At 42.2% G+C, this 26,929-nt stretch overlaps 1 protein-coding gene across 3 annotated transcripts in view; it reads right to left on the minus strand.

Moving 5' to 3' along the window:
- SGPP2 (sphingosine-1-phosphate phosphatase 2) overlaps nt 1-26,929 on the minus strand; it is a 126,961-nt gene that overhangs the window by 11,695 nt on the left and 88,337 nt on the right. Inside the window, exons 3-5 of one of the 3 annotated variants that reach the window (XM_058438046.1) lie at nt 16,757-16,936; nt 13,377-13,466; nt 5,035-5,717 (exon numbers count right to left, since the gene is read on the minus strand). In XM_058438046.1, the coding sequence (XP_058294029.1) occupies nt 5,706-5,717; nt 13,377-13,466; nt 16,757-16,936 (282 nt within the window). In that variant the 3' untranslated portion in view covers nt 5,035-5,705. Of the gene's footprint in view, nt 1-5,034; nt 5,718-13,129; nt 13,467-16,756; nt 16,937-26,929 lie in introns of those variants that run through there. The other 2 variants (XM_032754356.2, XM_032754355.2) reach the window with 2 other exon arrangements.

Below are 26,929 nucleotides of genomic sequence, written 5' to 3' on the forward strand. Positions count from 1 at the left end.
ACAAGATCTGGTCATTTAAAAGTGTGTGGCACCTCCCCACTCTCTTTCTTGCTCCTGCTCTGGCCATGTAAGATGTGCCTGCTTTCCCTTCCCCTTCCACTATGACTGTAAGTTTCCTGAGGCCTCCCCAGAAGCAGAAGCCACTATGCTTCCTGCAGAACTGTGAGGCAATTAAGCCTCTTTTCTTTATAAATTAAAACAAGGAAGCTTTATATACAATTGCACTGAGGAAGGGCAGAGGACTTGGCACAAACTGCTTCCGGAATCCCTTTTTTCCTCAACAGAGAATCTCCCGGGACTGCTGTTTTATAGAACACTGTATAAAATGCAACAGAGAGGATCACCTTGCTTTTTTTCACTCAATGATATAACAGATTTCTATGTAACAAAATTTTTAAGTTAGAATCTCTTTAGAGTTTATTTTTTATTTCTCTACAAGAGATCTCTCTCTCTCTCTCTTCCTCTCTCCCTTTCTTTCATATGTAGGAGTACAATTTAATTTTTAAATTTATATACACTAAAAGTTACTCTTTTTTGTTTACAATTCAATGAGTTTCAACAAGTGCTCAGAGTCAGGTCAAAACCACAGCAATCAGTTGCATAATTCCCCCCAAAACTCCTTCATGTAGGAGGAAGGACCAAGCCCTTCTACCACCCCAATTCCTGACAACCACTGGTCTCTCCATCACTATGGCTTTGCCCTTCCCAGAGGTCACAGAAATTAAACAGTAATTACCCATTTGAGTTGGCTTCTTCCATTTAGAATAATTCATAGGGGAACCATCAACATGTTGCATGCAACAGTTCAGTCTTTATTACTGCTGAGTAGTAACCATTGAATGGATGTACCATAGTTTGTTTATCCTTTTACCAGTTGAATGACATCAGGTTGCTTCCAGGTTTTAGAGATTAGGAATAAAGCTGCTACACCAATAAAAATTACATAATATTAGATAGCTAAATATCATCCCATATCTTGATACACCATTCATTTAATTGGATAAATCCTTACTGTTGTACATTAGATCATTTCCAATGTTGTACTATTTTAAATAACACTGCAACTTCATTTAAGTGTCTGTATGTATTTGTTCCATTATTCCTTAGGACAAGTTCTTAGAAAAAATTCCTGGGTCAAGAGGTATGCATCACACATTTTACTACTTTTGATACATATTGCATTTAAATGTCCCTTAATGAGAATGTCCCTTTACTCACAGCCCCTCGTCAATCTTGACTGTTATTCTTTTTTTTTAAAACCAATATCACAGGCAAAAATTTAAAAATGGTATCTCACTTTTATTTGTATTTATTTTATTCCTTCATATCTCTATACATACATGTGGAATTGTTTCCTTATATTTATCGGACACTTTTATTTCTTCTTTTAGGAATTATCTGTTCTTGTCCACTGGTATGCTGGGCTTTTGCTCACTGATTCATTGTATTAACCCTTTGTCTATCACCTATTACATTTATGGTTTTCAAGACGACTTTCAATTTTTTTATAGGCAGAGATTTCTTTAAAAATGTATGCAGTCAACTCTTCTAATCTTTTCTTTTGTGGATCATTCATTTAATATCATGCCTAGAAAGGGCTTTTTCTATTTTACATTTATACAACTATTCACTCACATTTCCTAATTTTTCCAAATGGTTTTGGAAACAGCATGAAGAGTACAGGAGGCTTCCTGGCTGAGGCACACAGTGTACCCCTGACACATTGGATTTGTTTCTGCCTCTCCATGGCTTTGAGCTGCTGTGCTGTCATTAAATACTTAGGATTCTTCTTTTCTAAGGAGTTCATTTGCCTTTTGAAGAAGTTGAATTCTTTATTGAACTAGGTTGACATTTTTTCTTATGATTTGATTTAGAAATAAGGCTTTATTCTCAGATTTCAGTGTTAGCTAAGGAATTATAGTAAATCATTTCATTTCTCTTTCTTTTTATTCCACTATTGGGACAGACTAACAATAACTTAGAGGCTTACAAATAAAAATAAAGTGCAAGCACATGCCAATATTTTCCTAAACATCATAACAATGATCTTGCTGGCAGAAATTTGAATTTATATTTTCCCAAGGGGCCAAAGAAACAATTTTTTATTCTATTTATTTATTTTTTTATTTTTTTGGGGGACAGAGTCTTGCTCTATCCCCCAGGCAGGAGTGCAATGGTGCGATCTCAGCTCACTGCAACCTCTGCCTCCTGGGTTCAAGCGATTCTCATGCCTCATCCTCCCGAGTAGCTGGGACTACAGGCGCCTGCTACCATGCCTGGCTAATTTTTGTATTTTTAGTAGAGACAGGGTTTTACCACGTTGGTCAGGCTGGTCTCGAACTCCTGACCTCAGGTGATCCACCTGTCTTGGCCTCCCAAGGTGCTGGGATCACAGGCGTGAGCCACTGTGCCCAGCTGAAACAATTTAAGACAATGATGTAAACATCCTTCCTTGGCCTTTCGGCTAAAATAGAGTATATTACCTATTCATATCATTTTAATTAAAAAGTGATGCAAATAAATGGGAAGGTCAGGTTCGTTTTACAAAAGGTGACTTCACAAATTTTGAAGACAGTGCTTTTTGCATTGAGAGGCATACAATTATAAGCTATGGAAAAACTTCACCCTTCAATGAAACTACCTGTAATACACTATATAATCCAAAAGGCAAGCACCTAATAAAAGAAAGAAGCAAACGGAGCCTGGCTGCTATGGAAGATTTCATCAACCCCTTAGTCTTAAGTAGAAACTGGAACTCACCTAGAAACACAAATACAACACGTAGTAGTGTTAGATCTCAAATCCGTGCTGTCCCTAAATGTGGCTGCTTTTTATTTATTTGGGAAAAGTGGATGCATTCTCAGTATCACCCAGACTTTAAGCCTTTATCAAGCTCCCTGCTCAGCATGCTGGAATTTAATCGGCACTTCTGAGTCTTTTGAGAAACCAGTCACTTCCCAATGGACCACCTCTGAAGCCAGAGTCCTAGCCCCTTCGGCTGCCTGGCCATTAGCCTCAGGGAGGTCCCCACTTCCCCTCCCAGTCAGGCTAATTGTCAGTTAATTGTAGGCTCCTCCAGGTCTGACCACACACCATGCTGAAGCAGCCTCCGAGGTGCCAGGCTGCAGAATGTCAGGGGCCAACTGGTTTCTCCACTGTGGCAGAAAGGATGCGAGTGGCTTCTGGTCTGAGGTAGATGGACCCAGTGCCTGCTCCAGCCCTTTCGACTGTGGCTCTCTGCCATGCAGGGGCCTCTGACCTCTGCATCACTCTGGTGCCTGACCAGCTTCTGTCTTTGTCCGTCTCCTGTGGTCTGCACTCAAGGCTTGTCCAGCTCCCATCCTAGACTTCCAGCCCTTCCAGCAGCGGATTCATCCCACACTTATAAAAGAGATGAAAACGGTGCCCCCACTGTGGCATTTATTTATTTATTTATTTATTTTGAGATGGAGTCTCACTCTGTCACCCAGGCTAGAGTACAATGGCATGATCTTGGCTCACTGTAACCTCCGCCTCCCAGGTTCAAGCAATTCTCCTGCCTCAGCTTCCTGAGTAGCTGGAATTACAAGCACCCACCATCATGCCTGGCTAATTTTTGTATTTTTAGTAGAGACGGGGTTTCACCATGTTGGCCAGGCTGGTCTTGAACTCCTGACCTCAGGTGATCTGCCCGCCTTTGCCTCCCAAAGTGCTGGGCCACTGTGCCCAAAGGCTTGAGCCACTGCGCCCCCACTGTGGCTTTTTGAACAGTGTTGGGATAGAAGATACAAAAATTAATTTGCCTGTGTTTGTTGTCAGTAATACATATGGACGTTCTTGCTGGAAAGTGTGCTAAGGCCTAATCCCAACAATGGGTAACTGAACTTCTCCTTTGGTGGTTAAATAATAATGATTTATTTTGTCTTTTAAAAAAATTAAAACCAAGAGGGAGTGAATGTTTTACCATGAGTATTTATTACTTTTGAAACTAGGAATAATTCCCTATTTTTACAAAAGGTAAAAATATGTCTCTCTAGGGTAAAGAGAAAACAATGGACATACCAACATAGTGACTGATGCTCAGAAACATAACGAAATTCCCAGTTTGTCTCAGTAACTCATCCAACAGGGCGTAACAGAAAGTAAGGCTTGGTAGGGTGTAATTTATATTGCCATCGGCTTTTTTTCCCCATGTTAAGTAAGGCAGTTTGAAGTAAGTTTTTTTAAACAACATGAAAAAATACAACAAAAGTGCTCTAGTCCAAAGCCAGAACACAGTTTTGCATGGTCTGCAGATAATTCAGTATTTGAGAAACCTTTTCAACATTCTCTGACTCCAACCAAAACTAAAGCAAAACTTGGGAGGAAAAAAAATAAATGAATAAGCAAATAAAACAGTATCTGTGTAATTATCCACAGATCAAACAATTTAGGGGCAATAAAATAAAGCAGCATTTCAGCTAGGTCAGGTGCAAAATAATGGAACAAGTATTCACTGTTTGTTCATATTTCACACATTAACAACAAAAATTCTGGCTAGTTTTACTGTTAATATATTTGGGATGGTTGTTTTATTAGTTAAAGGGCTTAAAATCTGTTCTGTGTAGGTTGAATAGTCAGGGCATCATAAATATAGTCTGATCAGCCTATACTAGATCAGTTTGCTCTAGCCCTCCTTCCTCCACAAACACAATATTAGGTCCACATTTTGAGCCTTCGAAAGAGAAGAAAAAATGCCATGCTATAGACGCAGAGAGCATATCATGGGGCTTTGTCTGCCCTGCTTCTGATGCCAGGAGGCACTTTATTTTAGAGAACTGAGCCTCCTGTATGCCAATCCCAGCCGTAACCTTTGCTGTCAATCAGAGCCACTGCTCGCACAGGTTGGCTCCAGACCTGGCTGGTTCCATCACAGTTCTCACCACCCCTGGGATAGCATTTGATGCAGCCACGGACTTGTTATCCAGGTGCAGCCAATGTGAGATCTTCCCTGTAACTCTCCTCCCTGAAGTCCTTTAAGGAGCGAAATAGAAAAAAAAAAATGAAGCCCAGAACTCCAATCTCACGGAGGATGGCAGCCTGAGAGTATGAATCCACCATGCAGAGATAAGCTTGGGGAAGAGTGGTGAGGGAAGTTTCTGATGAAGGTCAAGGACTGGGGTCCCACTCTCCCAATGCCAGCTGTACCTCTAACCTCCTTATACTGTGGTTATAAACATCAATACATTTCCATGTAAGCTTAAACTAGTTTGAGTTGATGTCTGTTATTTTCATTCAAGGATTCCTGACTAATGCATCTGGTAACCACTTGATTTTGGGCATACTCAACTGTGGTGAACTTATTGGGCTCTTTCCAGTCCCTGTTCTCAGGACACTGCCTTCACACCCTACAGGGGTGACTCCCAGGTTGCATTTCTGCTCTGCGACCTGTCCCCCTGCGAAGGCTCACTGGTCCAAGGGTAGTGCTAGGTCCAACCGAAGTCTCACCTGCATATGTTTTGATCTGAGGGAAGGGTTGTCGGGAGCTGGGATATATGAATGGTGGCACTCCAAAGGGAAGGTGATGACACTCCTCAGAGCCACCCCTCTTCTGATCCCTCCTGAGGCTTGTTTTTTTTGACAGCTTCCTGAGCTCCATGAGCTACCCCAGTCCTTCCAAGACATTCTATCTTCTCTCCTTTCCCTTTTTCTCTCTCTCTCTTTGCCTTCAGCTGGATGCAACTGGTTTATTCTTCAAACTAAGAGAACATGAAATTATACACCAAAAAACTGTTTTCATAAATTATCACTTCACGTAGGACGCCTTTCACCATGGGAAAATGTAAGACCTCAGTAAAAACTGGCTTCAGCAATAAGGAACTCTGTTTTACCTTGAATGGTGAGCCCAGAGGTAGGGTGGCCCCAGGGGTGGTACAGTCACTCAGTGATGTCATCGGAGCCCCGTGTTTTATTTCTATGCTTTGGCATGGACAGTACTGATTTATCTCAAAGGCCAATTCCCCAAACATTCCCAAATGGCTGCTGCTCACAAATGGGGCTGTGTCATCATTCACGTCCAGCAAGAGATAGAGAAACTTCTCCTCCATGCATGGAATAGCATAATCAGATTTGGAAATAATTTCCAAGCAGTGGTGTAAGAGCAGCTGTGAGACATATTTAAGAGCCAGAACGGATTCAGCTTGGTGACTACCTGACTGATGGAGGTGTGGGAAGGGAGGAGCTGGGGTGTTGCCCATGTTTCTTGCTTGGGTGTCTTGGTAGACAGGGACACCCTCCCTGGGGTGGGGCCAGATCTGGTTTGGTGAGGATGATGACACAGCTGTGCAGGTTTAATGCCTCCCCATGCTTCATTTGGGCCTGCCCAGGAGACTAGCTGGAGCCTGTCAGCAAAGCCTTGACGGGGCACCAAACCACATCTGACAAAGAGTGACTTCCTAAGAGGTGGGATAAGCAAATTATTTCTCTCCTTAAATTGCTCTCCTGCTTATGCAGAGAGAGCCATTTTTTTCTTTTCTTTATTTTCTTTTTTCTTTTTTTTTTTTTTTTGAGACGGAGTTTCACACTTGTTGCCCAGGCTCGAGTGCAATGGCGTGATCTCGGCTCACTGCAAACTCCGCCTCCCAGTTTCAAGTGATTGTCCTGCCTCAACCTCCCAAGTAGCTGGGATTACAGGCATGTGCCACGATGCCTGGCTAATTTTTTGTATTTTTAGTAGAGATGGGGTTTCTCCATGTTGGTCAGGCTGGTCTCGAACTCCTGACCTCAGGTGATCCACCTGCCTCGGCCTCCCAAAGTGCTGAGATTACAGGCATGAGCCACCGTGCCCAGCCTAGAGAGCCTTTCTATCAAGTAGGCAGCCACCTGAATGATGTACTTATACGCCCTGAGCATCAAAGCTGTGTGCGATCAGAGTGGTTCATGTGGATGCTGGGTGCCTACAGAGTATCTGTCTCTACCTTCCAACCCAGTTTTGTTCAGGGGCATGCCCATATCTAGCATGAAAGACAGATCATTAGTCCAATCAATGACTCTCAACTCCGGCTGCATATTAAAATCAACCAGGGAGCTTAAAAAAATACCAAAGCTCAGGACCCACCTCCATATATCTATTAATATGTATACACACACACATAACATAAAATTCACCACCTTAACCATTTTAAAATATCCAGTGGTATTAACAGGATTTATGTTGTTGTGTAACCATCATCATCATCCAATTCCAAAATGTCTTTCATCTTACAAAACTGAAACTCTACACACAATAAATAAGAACTCCTCATTCCTCCCTGCCTCCCTGACAGCCGCTGGTAATCATCATTCTAATTTTGGTCTCTGTGAATTTGATTACTCTAGGTATCTGATGCAAGTGGAATCATGTAAGATTTCCTTTTCTGACTGGCTTATCTCACTTAACATAATGTCTTCAAGGCTCATCTATGCTGTAGCAGGTGTCAGAATTCCCCTCCCTTTTAAGGCTAATAATACTCCATCGTATGTGGACAGGCACACCTCATTTTACTCTGCTTCCCTTGACTGCACTTTGCAGATACTGTGTTTTTTACAAATTGAAGTTTTGTGGTAATACTGTATCCAGCAAGTCTATCAGTGCCACTTTCCCAACAGTCTGAGCTCATTTTATGTCTCTGTGTTCTCTTGCTTTCCTCTCGCCTCCCTATGCTCTGAGACACAACAATATGAAATTAGGCCCATTAACAACCCTAATAGCCTCTCAGTGTTCAAGTGAAAGAAGAGTCACATGTCTCTCACTTTATTTATTTATTATTTATTTATTTTGGAGGCTGGATCTCATTCTGTCACCCAGGCTGGAGTGCAGTCGTACAAGCATAGCTCACTACAGCCTCCAACTCCTGGGCTCAAGCAAACCTCTCTCCTCAGACTCTCAAAGCACTGGGATTCCAGGTGAGCCACTGCACCTGGCTGTCATCTCTTACTTTAAATCAAAAGCTGGAAATGATTAAGCTTAGTGAGGAAGGCATTTCAAAAACTCAGACAGGCCAAAAGCTAAGCATCTTATTCCAAAGAGCCATATTGAGAATGGAATGGAAAAGTTATTGAAGGCAATTAAAAGTGCTACTCTCATGAATACATGAATGATAAGAAAATTAAACAGCCTTATTATAAAGTTTGAGTGGCCTGGTTGGAAAATCAAACCAGTCACAACATTCCCTTAAGCCAAAGTCTAATCCAGAGCAAAACCCTAACTCTCTTTAGCTCTATGATGATTGAGAGGTAAGGAAGCTGCAGAAAAAAAGTCTGACACTAGCAGAATTTGGTTCATGAGGTTTAAGGAAAGAAGCCACGTTCAAAACATAAATGTGCAAGGTGAAGCAGCAAGTTCTGATAGAGAAGCTATAGCTAGTTATCCAGAAAATCTAGCTAAGGTCATTGATGAAGGTGGCTACATTACACAACAGCATTTCAATGTAGATAAAACAGCCTTACATTGGAAGAAGACGCCATCTAGGACTTTCACAGCTAGAGAGAAGTCAATGTCTGGCTTCAACACTTCAAAGGACAGGCTACTGCTCTTGTTAGGGGTTAATGCAGCTGGTGACTTTAAGGTGAAACCAATGGCCATTTACCATTCTGAAAATTCTAGGGCCCTTAAGAATTATGCTAAATCTACTCTGCCTGTGCTCTAGAAATGAAATAACAAAGTCTGGGTGACAGCACATCTGTTTGCAGCATAATTTACTGAATATTTTAAGCCCATTGTTTTGACCTACTGCTCAGAGCAAAAGATTCCTTTCAAACTATTATTGCTAATGGACAACACACCTGGTCACCCAAGATGGAGATGTACAAGATGTACAAGATTCATGTTGTTTTCATGCCTGCTAAACACAACATCCATTCCACAGCCCAGGGATCAAGGAGGCATTGCTACTTTCAAGTTTTACTTTTTAAGAAACACATTTTGTAAGGCTATAGCTACCATAGATAGTGATTCCTCTGATAGATCTGGACAAAGTAAATTGAAAATCTTCTGGAAAGGATTCACCATTCTAGATGCCATTAAGAACCTTTGTGATTCATGTTCGTGGGAGGAGGTCAAGCTATCAACATTAACAGGAGTTTGGGAGATATTGATTCCAAACCTTATGGATAACTTTGAGGGGGTTACGACTTCAGTGGAGGAAGTAACTGCAGATATGATTAAAATAGCAAGAGGCCGGGCGCAGTGGCTCATGCCTGTAATCCCAGCACTTTGGGAGACCAAGGTAGACGGATCACTTCATGTCAGGAGTTCAAGACTAGCCTGGCCAACATGGTGAAATCCCGCCTCTACTAAAAATACAAAAATTAGCTGGGTGTGGCAGCGCATGCCTGTAGTCCCAGCTACTTGGGAGGCTGAGGCAGGACAATGGCTTGAACCCGGGAGGCGGAGGTTGCAGTGAGTAGAGATCATACCATTGCACTTCAGCCTGGGTGACAGAGTGAGACTCTGTCTCAAAAAATTAAAAAAAAAAAATATCAAGAGAACTGGAATTAGATGTGGAGCCTGAAGATGTGACTGAATTGCTGCAACCTCATGATAAAACTTGAATGGATGAAGAGTTGCTTTTTATGGATAAACAAAGTAATCTTTTCAGATGAAATCTACTCCAGGTGAAGATGCTGTGAACATTGTTAAAATGACAAGAAAGGACAGAATATTACATAAACGTAGTGGATAAAGCAATTGCAGGGTTTGAGAGGATTGACTCTAATTTTGAAAGTTCTCCTCTGGGTAAAAGGCTATCAAATATCATCACACGGTTTGGCATATGTAAAGGGGAGAAAAATAAGGAAAAAAACAGCATTGGCATTCTACAAAGAAATCTTTCCTAAAAGGAAGAGTCAATTGATGCAGCAAACTTCATTGTTGTCTATTTTAAGAAACAGGACACGGTGGCTCATGCCTGTAATCCCAGCACTTTGGGAGGCTGAGGTGGTATGATTGCTTGAGCCCAAGAATTTGAGACAAGCCTGGGCAACATAGTGAGACACGGTCTCTACTAAAAATACAAAAATTAGCCAGATGTGGTGGTGCATGCCTGTAGTCCCAGCTACTCGGGAGGCCGAGGTAGGAGAATTGATTGAATCTGGAAGGCAGACATTGCAGTGAGCCAAGATCTCACCACTGCACTCCAGCCCGGGTGACAGACTGAGATGCCTCAAAAACAAAAACAAAAACAAAACTTGCCACAGCCACTCCACCCTTCAGCAATCACGACCCTAATCAGTCAGCAGCCATCAACACCGAGCCAGATGCTCCACTAGCAAAAACATTATGACCCACAGAAGCCCCAGATAATTGTTAGCATTTTTTAGCAATAAATTATTTCTAAATTAAGGTATTATAATGCTTTTTTTAGACATAATGCAATTGCACACTTAGTAGACAACAGAATAGTGTAAACATTTTTATATGCACTGAGAAACAAAAAAAAATTGTGTGACGTGCTTGATTGTGATATTCACTTGATTGTGATGGTTTGGAACTGAACCCGCTATGACTCTGAGTTAGGCCTGGGTGTCACACTATGTTTATCCATTCATCTGTCAGTGAACACTTGGGCTCACCTTTAGGCTATTGTGAATAAGGCTTCTCTGAACATGGGGTACAAATATCTTTAGAGAGATTTTTTTAGAAGCTCCCCACGGGGTTGGAACATGCAGCTATGGTTGAGAGCCATTATAAAAGACATTCCCTAGAGATTGTGAGGGGCCCAGGGAAGGGGTATGCTATCATAGTTGGCTCAATCTAGCTATTCCATCCTAACTATATCATCATGTCAGGTAATCAGCAGTATAGACATCTGTCTCCTTCAGTAGACTTGGACACCTGAGGGGTGGGGTAGGTTTCTTTACCACAAGAGCTCCCAGATCTCATTCCAAGCCCAGGGGCCTGTAGGAGCTGATTAAGTTGCTGCTGAATAAAGACTATTAATCCACAATTCTACCTTATCCTACCATTAAAACCAACTGTTCCCTTGTACTAGAAATTACTCATCATTGCACCCTAGGCCATTCTCTGGTCCTGTAGCCTGACTGGTACCTGGGCCTGAGCCTGAGTCAGGGTCTAAGATCTTTATGAAATAAAATTATGAGCATGAAAGAAGCCCTGGGTCCTGACAGAACAGATGGGGTTGGGGACAGTGGTTGCTGTGGCCTCTTGCTCCAGCTTCTTCTGGGACAAATGCTCCCAAAAGGGGGATGGTACCCATTCCTTGCATCTGAATGAAAGGCCTAATCTATCTTCCCCTAAATATCTGCTTACTGTCCCCACAACTCACTTTAAAAAGAAAAAGCTGCAGCTGTGTTTCTGTTGAGGTGGGTTTTGTGTACTCTTTATTCATCTCTGTAGCTCCACATGCACATGCTTACTTTCATTTTAACTTTAACCCAAGTTCTCAAGATCATTCTTTTTTAAATTTTACTTTAAGTTCCGAGATCCATGTGCAGAACATGCACGTTTGTTACACAGGTATACGTGTGCCATGGTGGTTTGCTGCACCTATTGACCATCCTCTAAGTTCCCTCCCCTCACCCCCAACCTCCCAACAGGCCCTGGTGTGTGTTGTTCCCCTCCCTGTGTCTGTGTGTTTTCATCGTTCAGCTCCCATTTATGAGTGAGAACATGCGGTGTTAGGTTTTCTGTTCCTGTGTTAGTTTGCTGAGGATGATGGCTTCCAGCTTCACCCATGTCAAAGGACATGCTCTCATTCCTTTTCATGGCTGCATAGTATTCCATGATATATATATACCACATTTTCTTTACGCAGTCTATCATTACCAAGATCATTTTTTTATTAAAGCCTACAGAAATTAAACAGTAGCCCCAGATAAAAAGAGATACCAGAGAACCCAAGAGTTCTTCATTCCATATTGAAGTCTATGAACGTATTTGGAGAGAACCTCTTTGTAACATGAAGCAGCAGCGTAGCAAATTGAGAATGCCCTCCTCCCCTCCTTCCCTCCATCTCAGAGGCCACCAGTGTGGTGTGATGTGGGATGGGGACAGCAAGGATGTGCCTTGGGAGGTAAAATTACAGGCCTGGCCCTTCATTGCTCCTTTCTTATTTCCGAGATCTGAGGCCCACCTTCACCCAGACAGCACCCAGGTCAGGGCCAGGCTGAGGTGAAACAGGTGAGGCACAGCATGCAAATACAGGGTCAGATCTTGTCTTCACTTAAAATTTGACTATTTAGCTCATCATGGGGTTTTGTAGCATGAATTTTGATTTTTTAAAAAACTGCATTCAAATTATTTATCTTGATTCTGAGATTTTTAGCACTCTTTAACCTGGAGACTTGCCTGCCTCTTCTGAGGCCTGGCCTTGAGTCAGTTGCTGTCAGCACCTTCCTTTGCATTTTAAGAGGAAAGCATAACGTTGCTCTCTGACAGACCCTTGGGAAGCCGTAAACCCCCTTCTCTGAGTTACTTCGGCCTCTGTTCATTTTGACAAATGGTCTCCCCAATCTGTTCACTCTGCGGCTTCTACCCTTCTGCCCCCTCTCTCCCACGTTGCCCATAAAAAACCCACACAAGGGACCAGGGAGAGAAGCAAGAAGGCCTGTGTGGGGTGTGGGCCTTTCCCTCCCAGGTTTTTTGCTAACTTAACTTTTGAGCTTCAGAATTGAGATAAACACACAATGAGCAAGGGCCCATTTCTTTTTAAAAAAATCTTTCTCGTACCCATTACGATGATAAATAGCGCCCCTGTGGTCAACCATGGCCAGCCTTATGCTCTGGAACTTCAAGGCAGCTGTGGACACACTGGGAAATTGAATTCTCAAGGAATTTTAACTGTGCCAATCATAGCGGCCCTGAAAAATATTTCTAATATAGTAAAAGGGTGGATGGACCTTTAGATGCTGATGGGACTCTGTGTTCCCACCACTGCCTCCAGCCTAAAACAGTATGGAAGGAAACAAAGCCATGATTCCGGGCTCCTCTGACCTGGTGGGACCCTTACCTTGCAAGGGCACTGGAGACCCCTGATTTCAGGCCCCTCTCTGTGAGGACCTAAGTGGGGAACTGCATCTACTCACTCGTGCCTGTGAGCCTGGGGGCTTTTCCTGCACTGCTTGCTGCATCGTCAGTAAACTGATGTGAATATAAATGACCGGAGTCTCCAACACTGTTCTAGCCCATTTTCAAAATCTCGAGGGTTCAGCGTAGCTCAGCCTCATAGATATTACCTTAATGTTTCATTACTATTATCATACATGCACCCGAACATAATAATTACTTAATGCACTGGCATGATGAGAAATATAATTACATATGCAAATAATTTTATAAATAAGTAGTATGAGAAACATATTGACACAGTCACACAATACCATTCAAACAATTGCCACAAGACCTGACCACAAAGCCTTACCAGGACCGTATGCATCCCAGTGTAGAGCCTGCTGAGACACACCAAGGTGGAAAACACCACGGCCATCACCAGTCCCAACACAAATGGATACTGTGGGGGAGGAGAAACAACAAGGGAATTAGATCACACTCAGACGTATATGATTTGATGTCACAGGTGGAAATAGGATTCATTAATGCAAGAATTGCTAGTGCAAGTCTTGCATGCCCCAGACCAGCAATCTGATTATCTTAAAACATTTTTTACATGGGGAGACAGAAGAAAGAGAAGGGGAAGATACCTAGGTATACAGTTCTGGGAGGAAGTTTCACAACATATAAGCATGCATGTGAGACATAGTAGGACTTGGCTTTAAGACTCATGACCACAACTACAGTGCTGGCAGTTTTAGTGAAATGAATAACTTTGATTTCTACCTATTCTTTTTTTTTTGAGACGGAGTCTTGCTCTGTCACCCAGGCTGGAGTGCAGTGGCGCGATCTCGGCTCACTGCAAGCTCCGCCTCCCGGGTTCACGCCATTCTCCTGGCTCAGCCTCCCGAGTAGCTGGGATTACAGGCGCCCGCCAACATGCCCGGCTAATTTTTTGTATTTTTAGTAGAGACGGGGTTTCATCGTGTTAGCCAGGATGGCCTCGATTTCCTGACCTCGTGATCCGCCTGCCTCGGCCTCCCAAAGTGCTGGGATTACAGGCTTGAGCCACCGCGCCCGGCCGATTTCTACCTATTCTTAAATTAGAACGATAAGAAACAAACAATTTGACCAAGAAGCAAGGTAGATAGATAGCCAGGGCTATAATCTGAAAATCCCAACAAGCGACTTCTCCTCCTCTGTAGAAGACGCAGGGGCAATGAGCCCAAAGTCGGAATCGGCATATTTGGGTCCAGATGTCAAAAGTATTTGTGCAGTTTCTACTGTCAACATTTGCTGCTGAGTAATACTAGCGGCTAGAGGAATCTGGCTAATGCTGAATCATATAAGGAACACACAGATACTCTGCTTATAAACTAGACAGAGGCGTATAATCTACCTGCTTCAAGCACTAGTGTCTGTGGTATTCTGTAGTAAGAAGATCAAAGACAATAGAGCACTGTCTGTATTAGGCAAAGCACTTTATACTATCTCCTTTAGTCTTCACATAGCCCTATGAAGTAGGCTCTGTTATTAGCCCCATTTTACAAATAAGGAAGCCCTTACCCATGATAATAAATGACATTATTAATAAACTGTATCACAAAGGCACTTTCCCCTCAGTGCTCCCATTTGACCCTCACAACAGGAGCTTGGGGTTCAGAGCGGTGAAATGACCTGCCTGAGGTCACACAGCTGGTAAGTGCGAGTCAGAACTGGAGGCCATGCCTTCTGAGTCCAAGCCCAGTGTGTTCTTCCCCTTGTAACACATGAGCACCATAACACCTGCTTGTCATGTCTGTTCTTAAGGTTTATCATTAACTAAGTCTCAGATTTTAATTTAAGAGTGTTAAGAATTAATGAGCTAATACATTTGGAAATTAGAGTGTGGGCAGTAGCCTCAACACACATTTTTAATATTTTATTTCAATAGTTTTTGGGGTACTCAACACACATAAACCAATATATAATATATATAAATATATATAAATAAATGAATAAATATAAAATATATAAACAAACCAATATTTAGAGCTGTTTATGAGCAAACAACTCAGCTAGCTAAATACATTCACCATTAAAAATCAAATAGGAAAGAAATTCACAACATGACTCCAACCTTATGAAAATTGCTACATCATGTAAGTTGACAAGAATTTTTTAAGGAGGACTGGGTGGCTCTGCAATGGATGTGTCTGTGGTGACGGTGGTGGTTTTCCTGCTGCAAGCCTCCACTTGCTGCTTTTCTCTTAAGTAACATTAGCATGTTCACAGACCTCTCTGGGCACCAAGATCAACCCACTGGGAGCTGGTGCTTGGCCCACTACGTCCTTCTAGGGCAGCTGACATTGGGTACAACATGGCTCAGCAGCCTGCACTAAGTTAATTCAGACAGTGCCGGGAGCTCAGACTTTGTTTGGCCCTGGCATGACATCTAAGTAACTTATGACAAAAGATGATATCTAGTCAAATGTATTCCTTGTAACTGTCCCTTTCTTACGTAAGAGAGGTCTAAACCCAGATGACCAGGTAGAAGGCTACAGCGGTAGAGCTGGGATCCCACACTAGTCCTGGTCTTTCCAGCTACATGAGACTTCCTGCTTCTGCACAACCTGGAATATGGAACATCCCTGGGCTTCTGGGGTAAAGGGACAGGGCAAAACAATACTGCCATTTATCTACAAGACTGCTAGATTTAATGGAATCTAAAACTTCCAGTGGGGCTGGGTACAGTGGCTCATGCCTGTAATCCCAGTGCTTTGGGAGGCCCAGGCAGGCAGATTGCTTGAGGCCAGGAGTTCAAGACCAGCCTGGGCAACATAGCAAGACCCCTTCACTAGAAAAAATTTTTAAAAATTAGCTGGGTGTAGTGGTGCATAGCTGTGGTCTCAGCTACTTGGGAAGATGAGATGGAAGGATTGCTTGAGCCTAGAAGGTCGACTACAGTAAGCGGTGATGGTGCCACTGCACTCCAGCCCCAGCAACAGAGACCCTGTCTTAAAATCAAACAAACAAATAAACAAATAAAACTTCCAATGGGTAAAAGATAACACTTATAAAATTAAACATAAGATTAGATCCATAGGTCTCAAATAGGAGAAAAATAACTTCCATTGCTGTAATAATATAACTGTTTAAGTCTTAACTATAATTGGCATTTAAGCAGATATTAAGTAAAATTCTTCTATTTTCAACATTTATTAATCCTCTGCCATTTAGACTGTTCTGGAAAACTTTGAACCATCATTTCTAGTGGCTGAGCCTTAACCAGGGCAGAGACATCCTTAGAGGCTAATTTGAGGCACAGACTCTTTGCTGCCCCAAGCCCTGGGGAGTCTGGCAGAGGGATTTGGTGGAATCATCTCAGCCCTGGAGAATCATTTACTAGGACATAAACTCCTCTTGCAAACAGAGGATGAGAACACTAATTCAAGCACTGTCTCATCAGGCAGCCCAGGGTGATAATACATGCTGGTCTCCTGGGATGGCCCATATTATGCTAGTTGTCCTTGTGTCATTATTAATATGGTGCTGATGTTCACACTCAGGCATAACCTGATTTAAATGCTAAATTATATAGTCACTTTATTTATGATGCAATTGTCATCTGTTTAATAGGTTTCAGTTTCTCTTAATCTTTGTTTCATAAACCTTAAGGTCCCTCAAAGCAGCTTTAAGAGAAAATTCACAAGTGCAGCCTCTATTTGCTGCCTCAGTAGGTGGGCAGGAAGAAGAACCAGGCCACCTTACCTGGTATCTGTCCATAGTAGAGATAAGGAGAGTGAAGGCAATGGCGGTGGCTGCCATGGCGTGGGTGGACGGCATTCCATATTCAGCAATCAGTCTCTTTTCCAGTTTCACAACTGGAGGGGAGGAGGGACGGGGCCACTTCAGGATATCCTTGGCCACTTGGCCAATATACATCACCAACTGCAAAACCAAAGGACCGAGGTAAGTCTAATCAAATAAGGAAAATGAATGCATTTCCAAGTGTCATGGATATATTTTGGGGTTCTCAGGTTGTTGATTGAAGGCTCCTTTCTCTCTGACCAGCTACTTGTTGGCAAAGTCTCATAGGATATTTTAGTTGGTAAAAGGAGAACAGGCTTTCCGGATTCCATAGGACCACTGAGCAACTAAGATATGACATTAATGCATATATTATTTATTTTAATCTTGTATTTAACAAACACTTACGTAGCTTATATATGTGTTGGACACTGTTCTAGGAGCTTTGCAGATTTTTACTCAATCTAGTAAGACCTGGAGAATGCAGACCAATTTCACAGATGAGTAAACCATTGCACACTCATCCACAGGCACACAGTCAGCAAGTGGCAGAACTGGGATTAGAATCTAGAAAGTCTGACTTCAAAGTCTGTGCTTAAACTACCACATGATGCTACCTCCAAACCACGATGGTCCTGCACTAAAGATAACCTAATACTCAAACCAGGCAGCATTTGTTTTCAAATTTTAACCACTTGAACAGCTAGTAAGATACTTTTTGAATGCCACTATTGTATGAAGGCAACATACTGGATTTACTGTAACTTCTTTAGTAATCAGGAGCATCAGTCAAATAAATGGCATGGGTATTTTCAGTCTTTAAATAAAGACTCAGGTTGGGTGTAGTGGCTAATGCCTATAATCCCAACACTTTGCGAGGCCAAGGCGGGAGGACAGCTTGAGCCCAGGAATTCAAGGCAAGCCTGGGCAAGATGGTGAGACCCTGTCTCCACAAAAAACTTAAAAATTTGTCAGGTGTGATGGTGTATGCCTGTGGTACCAGATACTTGAGAGGCTGAGGCGGGAGGATTGCTTGAGCTCAGGAAGTCCAGATTGGAGCCACTGCACTGCAGCCTGGGCAACAGAGCAAGACCCTGTCTCAAAAAAAGGGCTCAATACGGAGGTTTTTCTTTTTTTTCTTTTCAGAGTCTCACTCTGTCGCCCAGACTGGAATGCACACTGTACCCAGCACACTGCAACCTCCGCCTCCCGGGTTCAAGCGATTCTTTTGCCTCAGACTCCTGACTAGCTAGGATTACAGACATCTGCCACCACGCCTGGCTAATTTTTGTATTTTTGTAGAGACAGGGTGTCACCATGTTGGTCAAGCTGGTCTTGACGTCCTGACCTCAGGTGATCTGCCGGCCTCGACCTCCCAAAGTGCCGGGACTACAGACGTGAGCTGCCACGCCTGGCCTAATATGGAGTTTTTAAAAATGATTTTTCCATGAGGTCATTAACGAAGAAATATTCTCCCTCCTTTTTTTTAAAGCAGAAGATAGAAATCAGAATTTGATGTACACGAACATGTTCTCAAAAGAAGACATACCAGTGTTCAAATCTACTGAAAAAAGATGAAAAAATGCTCAGCATCACAAATCATCAGAGAAACACAAGTCAAAAACCACAATGAGATACCACCTCACACCAGTCAGAATCACTATTATTAAAAAGTCAAAAAACAAAAGATGCTGGTGAGGCTGTGGGGAAAAGGAAATGCTTATACACTGCTGGTGGGAATGTAAATTAGTTCAGTCACTGTGGAAAGCAGTTTAGAGATTTCTCAAAGAACTTAAAATCAGAGCTACTGTTCGACCCAGTAATCCCATTACTGAGTATATACCCAAAGGAAAACAGATCATTATACCAAAAAGACACATATGCTCATCTGTTCATTGCAGCAGTATTCACAATAGCAGAGACATGGAATCCACCTAGGTGCCCATCAGTAGTGGACTGGATAAAGAAAATGTGGTACATGTACACTATGGAATACTACACAGCCATAAAAAAGAACAAAATCATGTCCTTGCAACAACATGGATGGAGCTGGAGGTCAAAATACTAAGCAAATTAATTCAGGAACAGAAAACCAAATACCACATGTTCTCACTTATAACTATGAGCTAAACACTGAGCACACAAGGACATAAACATGGGAACAACAGACACTGTGGACCACTAGAGGGGGAGGGAGTAGGTTGAAAAACTATTGTTTATTATGCTCACTACCTGGGTGCACTATATCCCTGTGACAAACCTGCGCATACAACCCCCATATCTAAAACAAAAGTTGATTTTTTAAAAAAAGAATTGAATGTCCATACCCTCTAAAAGTGAATAGGATTATTAACAACAGACTTGTTTACTTTGTGAAGGAGTGAATAGGATTATTAACAATAGACTAATTTACTTTGTCAAAGAAATGTACAGGACAACTTCATAATCTAATATGCAAGAGCAAGGTATTTACTTAAGTACCTGCCTTTGCAACTTAAAGCATTGTCTGAGAACTGGCTGTACCAGCCCCACCCAGGAGCTGCTTTAACATGTAGTCATCTCAGGATTCTCCTTAGACCTACTAAATTAGAATCTCTGTTTTCACAAGATTGCCAGGTGATTTGTGTGCACAGGGGAATTTAAGAAGCACCGCACTATGTAGTCCTCTTGTACAAATCACTTTGTTGTGGGCTTTAATCATAAAACATATTTTACCAGGACTGTGTTGACCTTACCAGGGTTTTATTTAGCTCGTGATGGATGGCATTACCTTGCTTGGAACAAAACCCGCTATGAAGAACTATTTCAAAATAATTTTGGTTAGTCAGCTGGATTGCTGTAGGAGTTCCCACATTCTTGTGCTTTCTTTTAACTCCTTGAGTTGCTGGTTAATTCCGTGCATAATTCCAGCAAACCCAGTAACCCCCTGAGAAGGTGTTGCATATGTGTTTGTGCTTCACTGCCACTTTGCTCTGGGCTAAAAACCAAGAACCACTCCCTGTGCACAGCAGGCCAAATCCACAGGCTATAAAGCCTCAGCGACAATTACCCTGAATTCCATAGCTGCAATTTCGAATTGGACTTTGAAACTTAACTTCTTTACCATCCACTTAACCACCAGGAACTGCTCTCCTGGAAATCAGCTCATTCTTTTTATGTTTCTGCCTCCCTCCTGTGAACCTGTAAAAACCACAACTAACTGACCATTATCTGGGGAGTTGAAAAACTGGCAGGTATTACCGACTACTGGGAATTTCTCAGAAACTGCTTGAAATACACTTCTCAGTCCTACTTCTTCCTCACCCACCAACATAAACAAAATATCATAGGCATAACTACTAATCCTAGTTCCCTCAAAAATACTTAAAATCCTCACACCCTAACATAGAGGATAAGGGTAAAAAAATACTTAAAATCCTCAGAAACAGGAAACCTTAAAATCATAAAAATAATGATTGGGTGACTCTCCTTCAGATAAAGTTAAATTTCTTTGACGTTCATGAGTTCCTTTGTCTTCATTTATATTTCCCCTTCTATGTTTGAAGAATGTTTTGTGGAATTAGGAAAATTATTCATTTTATTTAAAAATATTACAGCTGCATATTATGTCTCATTAATAATTTTCAAATAACAATGACTGTGATCACAGCTCTCTTTATACAGGAGAAAATAGTTAGAGCTACATTTTTCAAGTTGCAGAGGAAAAGTATCACTCTCAGAAGGTTGTATCCTGTCTCTGGCATTGCCATTTGTGACAATGATGCTATGATGAGCCAAGCCTTGTATTAGGTCCCCATCCTTGAGTAGGGAAAACGGTAACACAATAAGAAGATTTCAGAGGATAATGTGAAAAGGCTTTGAAAAACAATCCACAGAATATATGTGTATATATATATATATACATACATATATATATAGAAAACTCTGGTTCAACCTGGATGGCCAGAGAACCTGGGGTTGGTTAAAGTGAAATAGGAGAGTTCCCTGACTCCCCTCACAGGATGTGCGACAGGGGTGTGGCTCGTCTGTTTGGCTGCAGCTGCTGCTGAAACCCCTCACGGGAGAGGAAGCACGAAGACGGGCAGGGTGCAGGGAGCCGGGGCAAGTGCTTTTGGTGCTCTGGCCCCACGTTAGGAGTCTAGGGATGTGTGTCTGCAACTCTCAAAGCCCCAGTGGGCATGCTACAGTGCTTTTTTAGCTCTGCTATCACAGACAGCTTAAGTGTTAACCAGCTCAGTGCCATCTTGCTACCCGGGTTCTTGTCCAGCGTCCAGGAAGGCCTTGAAGGATGGTGAATACAGGGGTTTTATTGAGTGGTGGAGGTGGCTCTCAGTGGAACAGATGGGGAGTTGGAAGGCGGATGCAGTGGGAAAATGATCTTCCCCTGGAGTTTGTCTATCCAGCAGCTGATCTCCTCTCCGACTGTCCCCAGCGGAACTCCTCTCAATGTTCAGACGTTCTTCCTCTTCTCTCCTTCTCTGCTGTGCCATTCTGCTGCTCTTCTGCTCTTCTGCTTGTCTGCCTGTGGAGTCTGGGATTTGAGGTTTATATGGATACAGGATGGAGGGGTGAGAAAACAGGAATGCCTATCCCTATTTAGGGCAGTGGGTTTCCAGGCTGGAGGGTGGGGACTTTGCCAGGGGACCACCCTCTTCTACCCAGTATTTCCCTGTCTCCTGTCTGTATCAAAAGGAAGATGGTTTAACTAAGGGATGGGTAAAGAAGCATCCAGGTTGCAAGAACAGCCAGAGCAAAGGCTTGGGGAAGTGATGCTGGATAACAGGTAGGGGGAACTCCTAGGAGGTTAGGACCACTAGAGTTTAAACTGTGAGGCACACCGCTACACATCCACTAGAAGGGCTAAGTTTCTCATTTCCTAAATGAAAATAAAATAGTGCTCATCTCCTAGATTTGTTAGGAGAATTAAATGAGAAAATGTATGCAAAACACTTAGTATAGTGCCTGGCACATAGAAAGTGACCGATATATATTACTATAATAGTCAGCATTTATATTTTTATTAAACAAATATTTATTGGGGACCTACTGCCATGGTCTAAGTGTGTTCCCCAAAATTCACAAGACTGACACATCAAGTGTTGGTGAGGACATGGAGCACCTGAACCTCTCATATGCCTCTGGAGGAAACACAAAAGTGCTTCCACCACTTTGGAAAATAGTTTGGTAGTTTCTTAAAAAGTCTACCTATATACTTATATGGTAAGTTTCTTAACATATACTTATCATATGATCCAGTCTTCCCACTCTTAGGTATTTGCCCATGAGGAACAAAAGCAATATGACCAAATACTCACATATGAATGTTCATAACAGCTCTTTTTTGTAATAGCCTCAAACTGGAAACAACCCCATTACCATTAACAAGTAAGTACACAAATTGTGGTATAATCACACAAGTGAATACTACTCAGCAACAAAAAAGAATAAACTATTGACATATGCTTACAACACGGATGAATCTCAAAATAATTATGCTGAATGAAGAGAAGCCAGACCAAGACAAATGACAAAGTAAACAGTACATACTACATGATTTGTTTATGTAAAATTCTTGGAAATGTGAACTACTTTATAATGACAGAAAGCAAGTAAGTGGTTGCTAGGGAGGGGAAAAGAAATTACAAATAGGCATAAGAAAACTTTAGGGGGTGATAAATATCATCTTGATTGTGGTAATGATTTCAGGGATAGGTACCTATCTTAAAGTGTGTCAACTTGTATATATTTTTATTTTTTTGAGACAGAGTGTTGCTCTGTTGCCTGGGCTAGAGTGCAGTGGCACAATCTTGGCTTACTGCAACCTCCACCTCCCAGGTTCAAGCAATTCTTGTGCCTCAGCCTCCCAAATAGCTAGGACTACAGTCACGCACCATCACACCTGGATACTTTCTGTATTTTTAATAGAGATGGGGTTTCACCGTGTTGGCCAGGCTGGCCTTGAACTCCTGACCTCAGGTGATCCGCCTGCCTTGGCCTCCCAAAGTGCTGGGATTACAAGCATGAGCCATCACGCTCAGCCCTCAACTTATATATTTTAAACATGTGTGAACCCTGTGGCTACACTAAAAATTATTGAATTACGTGCTTTAAATGGGTGAATTGTGTAGTACATGAATTATACCTTGATAAAGCTGTTAAATATGTGCAGTTTACTGTATGCCAATCATGTCTTAAAAAGTGGTTCAGGCCGGGTGCAGTGGCTCACGCCTGTAATCCCAGCACTTTGGGAGGCCAATGCAGGTGGATCATCTGAGGTCAGTAGTTCGAGACCAGCCTGACCAATATGGTGAAACCCCATCTCTACTAAAAATTCAAAAATTAGCTGGGTGTTGTGGCGGGCACCTGTAGTCCCAGCTACTCAGGAGGCTGAGGCAGCAGAATTGCTTGAACCTGGGAGGTGGAGGTTGCAATGAGCCAAGATCATGCCACTGCACTCCAGCCTGGGCGACAGAGCGAGACTCCATCCCAAAAAAAGAAAAAAAAAAGTGGTTCAACATTTTTCTGAAATGTGAGAAGCAGATGTTTGGGGAGAACCTGGTGATGAGGCACCATGTTGTAGAATGGATCTTTAGCCTACTGGGAGATTCTGGGCAGAGGCCTGGCCTGACCTGATCTGCATGTCTGATGGCACCTTTTGATACCAGGAGTAGAGTGGGGATGAGGATATCAGGACTTGAAGGAAGGACATCAGTTAAGATAATATTGCAAAATCCAGATGAGAGATGCAGTATGATGTAAGTCAGCAGTAGGGCAGAAAACAGATTTGAAGAATGTGTTTTTTTTTTTTTTTTTTAATGAAAGAATGCTGAATGGGTTGATAAATGTACGGAGAATAACAAATAGGGAGAAATTACATATGGAAGAGAGGAGAAAGAAATTGATGGAATATGGACTCAGAGGTGATCAGGCATGTGGAAGTGGTTTTGAAGTTGAGAAGGGCTCAGCCCCTGGTCCACAGCAGGGATGGACGCTCTCCTGGGGGACATTCTGGTCAGTGCAGTGATTGCAGTCACTATTGGCATTTAGAGGGAGGAGGCCAGGGATGCAACATGCCTTTCAATGCACAGGACAGTGCCACTCTGTGAAAACTGGTTTTTGTGTCTAACATGACTCTTGAGTGTTCTGCCAGACGTCCATGTAGGTAAAAAACCCATCTGTAATCCTCAGTGTTGAGAGCCTAACTCTCTTTTACAAGTAAACACCAAATATTTTCTTGCAGGTTATGAACATACACTGAAGTTTCCAAGGCCATAACTACTGTGTAGACTGAGAGAAAATTGAACTTTGGTTTATTTGGAACTTTATCAAGAACTAGCCAGGTATAGTGAGTGGCTCTTGCCCATAATCCCAGCACTGTGGGAGGCCGAGGCAGGAGGATCACTTGAGGACAGGAATTTGAGACCAGCCTGGGCTACATAGTGAGACTCCATCTCTATTTTATTTTAAAGTTAAACATTAAAAAAAAGAATTGTTCATCATTTGGAGAAATCAGGTTATCATCAAGGGAAATGCTGATTATTGTATTTGAGACTTCAACACTGCATATTTGTGTCCCAGCTACCATCATTGGCACATTCATAGTGATACTGCTTCATAAATAGTAAAGCAGGTTCAAGGCCCCTATCCTATGAAATAAATAGCCTAGTGTAGACATGTTACAACATATAGTTATTTTAAAAGTTATTTTTATTATAAAGCACGTTATTTAAAAAATTGTATGTGTTAAGTAGGTCATATTATCTATGAATTTTAAGAAAGTAAAAGGAATATTACAATATATTTAGAATATAACAGGAGGTGCTATTATGCTAAATTTAGTGAGCCAGACGCAAAAGATCACACATTGTATGATTCCATTTATATAAAATGTCCAGAATAAGCAACTCCATAGAGATGGAAAATTGACTAGTGGATACATAGGGCTTAGAGGCCAGAAGTCTGAAATCAAGGGGTCCACCGGGCCACACTCATTCTGGATGTTTTAGGGGAGGGTCCTTTCTTTGCCTCTTCCAGTTTCTGGTAGCTGTAGGTACTCTTTGACCTGTGGCCACATCACTCTGATCTCCACCTCTGCGGTCACATTGCTTCCTCCTCTTCTATCTCTTCTTCTGCCTGTCTCATCTCTCCCTCTGCTTTTTTCTTATAATGGTACTTGTCATTGGATTGGTCTATCCAGATAATCCAGGATGATCTTTCCATCTCAACATCCTAAACTTAATTACATCTACAAGGACCATTTTTCCCAAAACAGCAATGTTCACAGATTCTAGGGATTCGAATGTGGGGATATCTTTTTGGAGGCCACTACTTAACCAACTACAGTAAATATTTAGTGAGTGAATCATATGGACCAGGTACTGTGCTGGTTTGGGGGAATACCACTGAAAATAAGATAGATAAGATCATTGTTCCCGCACAGCATAAAAAATGAAACATTAGCAAAAAGTCTGCTTAGCTCCTGTGCATGTTATTTGTCCAATAAAATGGGATCATCATGCTTTAAGAAAAAAGAGGTACTGGGTCTGGCAGAATTGAATAGTTTTGTCTAAGATTTAAAAACATTACTATAAATGTTCGACATCACATGACATTAGGGAATTCCAACTTAAAACAACAATGAAATACAACTACACACCTATTAGAATGGCTAAGTCCAAAACACTGACAATACCAAATGCTGACAAGGATGTGGAACAATAGGAACTCTCATTCATTGCTTATAGGAATGCAAAATGGTACAGCCACTTTGGAAGATGGTTTGGCAGTTTCTTATAACACTAAACATACTCTTACCATATGACTCAGATGTCACACTCTTTGGTGTTCATCCAAGTGAACTGAAAACTTACCTCCACAAAAAAACCTGTGCAAGGATGCTTATAGCAGCTTTATTTTTAATTGTCAAAACTTGGAAGCAACCAAGATGTCCTTCAGTAGGTAAATGAATAAATAAACTGTGGTTCATCCAGACAATGGAATATTACTCAGCACTAAAATATGAGCCATCGAGCCATGACAAGATATGGAGGAGCCTAAATGCATATCACTAAGTGAAAGAAGCCTGTCTGCAAAGGGAACCTACTGTATAATTCCAACTATATGACATTCTAGAAAAGGCAAAACCATGAAGACAGTAAAAAAAGATCAGTGGCTTCCAGGGACTGAGGAGAGGGAGAGGTGAACAGGCAGAGCACAGAGGAATTTTAGACAGTGAAACTATTCTGTAGGATACTATAAGGGTAGATACATGTCATTCTACATTTGTCAAAACCCATTAACATACAGCACCAAGAATGAACCCTAATGTACACTATAGACTTTGAGAAATAATGATATGTCAATGTAGGGCCATGGATTGTAACAAATGTATTACTGTGGCGGGGAATTTTGGTAGTGGGGGAGGTTGTATGTATGTGGCGTGGGGAGAAGGTATTATGAGAACTCTATACTTTCCACTCAACTTTGCTGTGAACCTAAAACTTCTCTAAAAAAAAATAAAAGTTTAGGCCAGTCGTGGTGGCTCATGCCTGTAATCCCAGCACTTTGGGAGGCCGAGGCAGGCAGATCATGAGGTCAGGAGATCGAGACCATCCTGGCTAACACGGTGAAACCCCATCTCTACTAAAAATACAAAAAATTAGCCGGGCGTGGTGGCAGGCACCTGTAGTCCCAGCTACTCGGGAGGCTGAGGCAGAATGGTGTGAACCCGGGAGGTGGGGCTTGCAGTGAGCCGAGATCACGCCACTGCACTCCAGCCTGGGCAACAGAGCAGGACTGTCTCTAAATAAATAAATAATAAATAAATAAATACAATAAAAGTTTATTTTAAACAGTCGCTGTGGCGGGCCAGGCATGGTGGCTCACACCTGTAATCCCAGCACTTTGGGAGGCCAAGGAAGGTGGATCACTTGACCCAGGAGTTTGAGATCAGCCTGGGCAACATGGTGAAACCCTGTCTCTACAAAAAAATACAAAAATTTTCCAGGTGTGGTGGGAACACCTGTAGTCCCAGCTACTCGGGAGGCTGTGGTGGGAGGATCACCTGAGCCGGGGAGGTCAAGACTGCAGTGGACTGCAGTGAGCCATGATGCACTCCAGCCTGGGCGACAGAGT

This window comes from Hylobates moloch, unplaced genomic scaffold (genome assembly GCF_009828535.3).
Source record: "Hylobates moloch isolate HMO894 unplaced genomic scaffold, HMol_V3 SCAFFOLD_1, whole genome shotgun sequence".
In the NCBI taxonomy this organism is placed as follows: Eukaryota; Metazoa; Chordata; class Mammalia; order Primates; family Hylobatidae; genus Hylobates; species Hylobates moloch.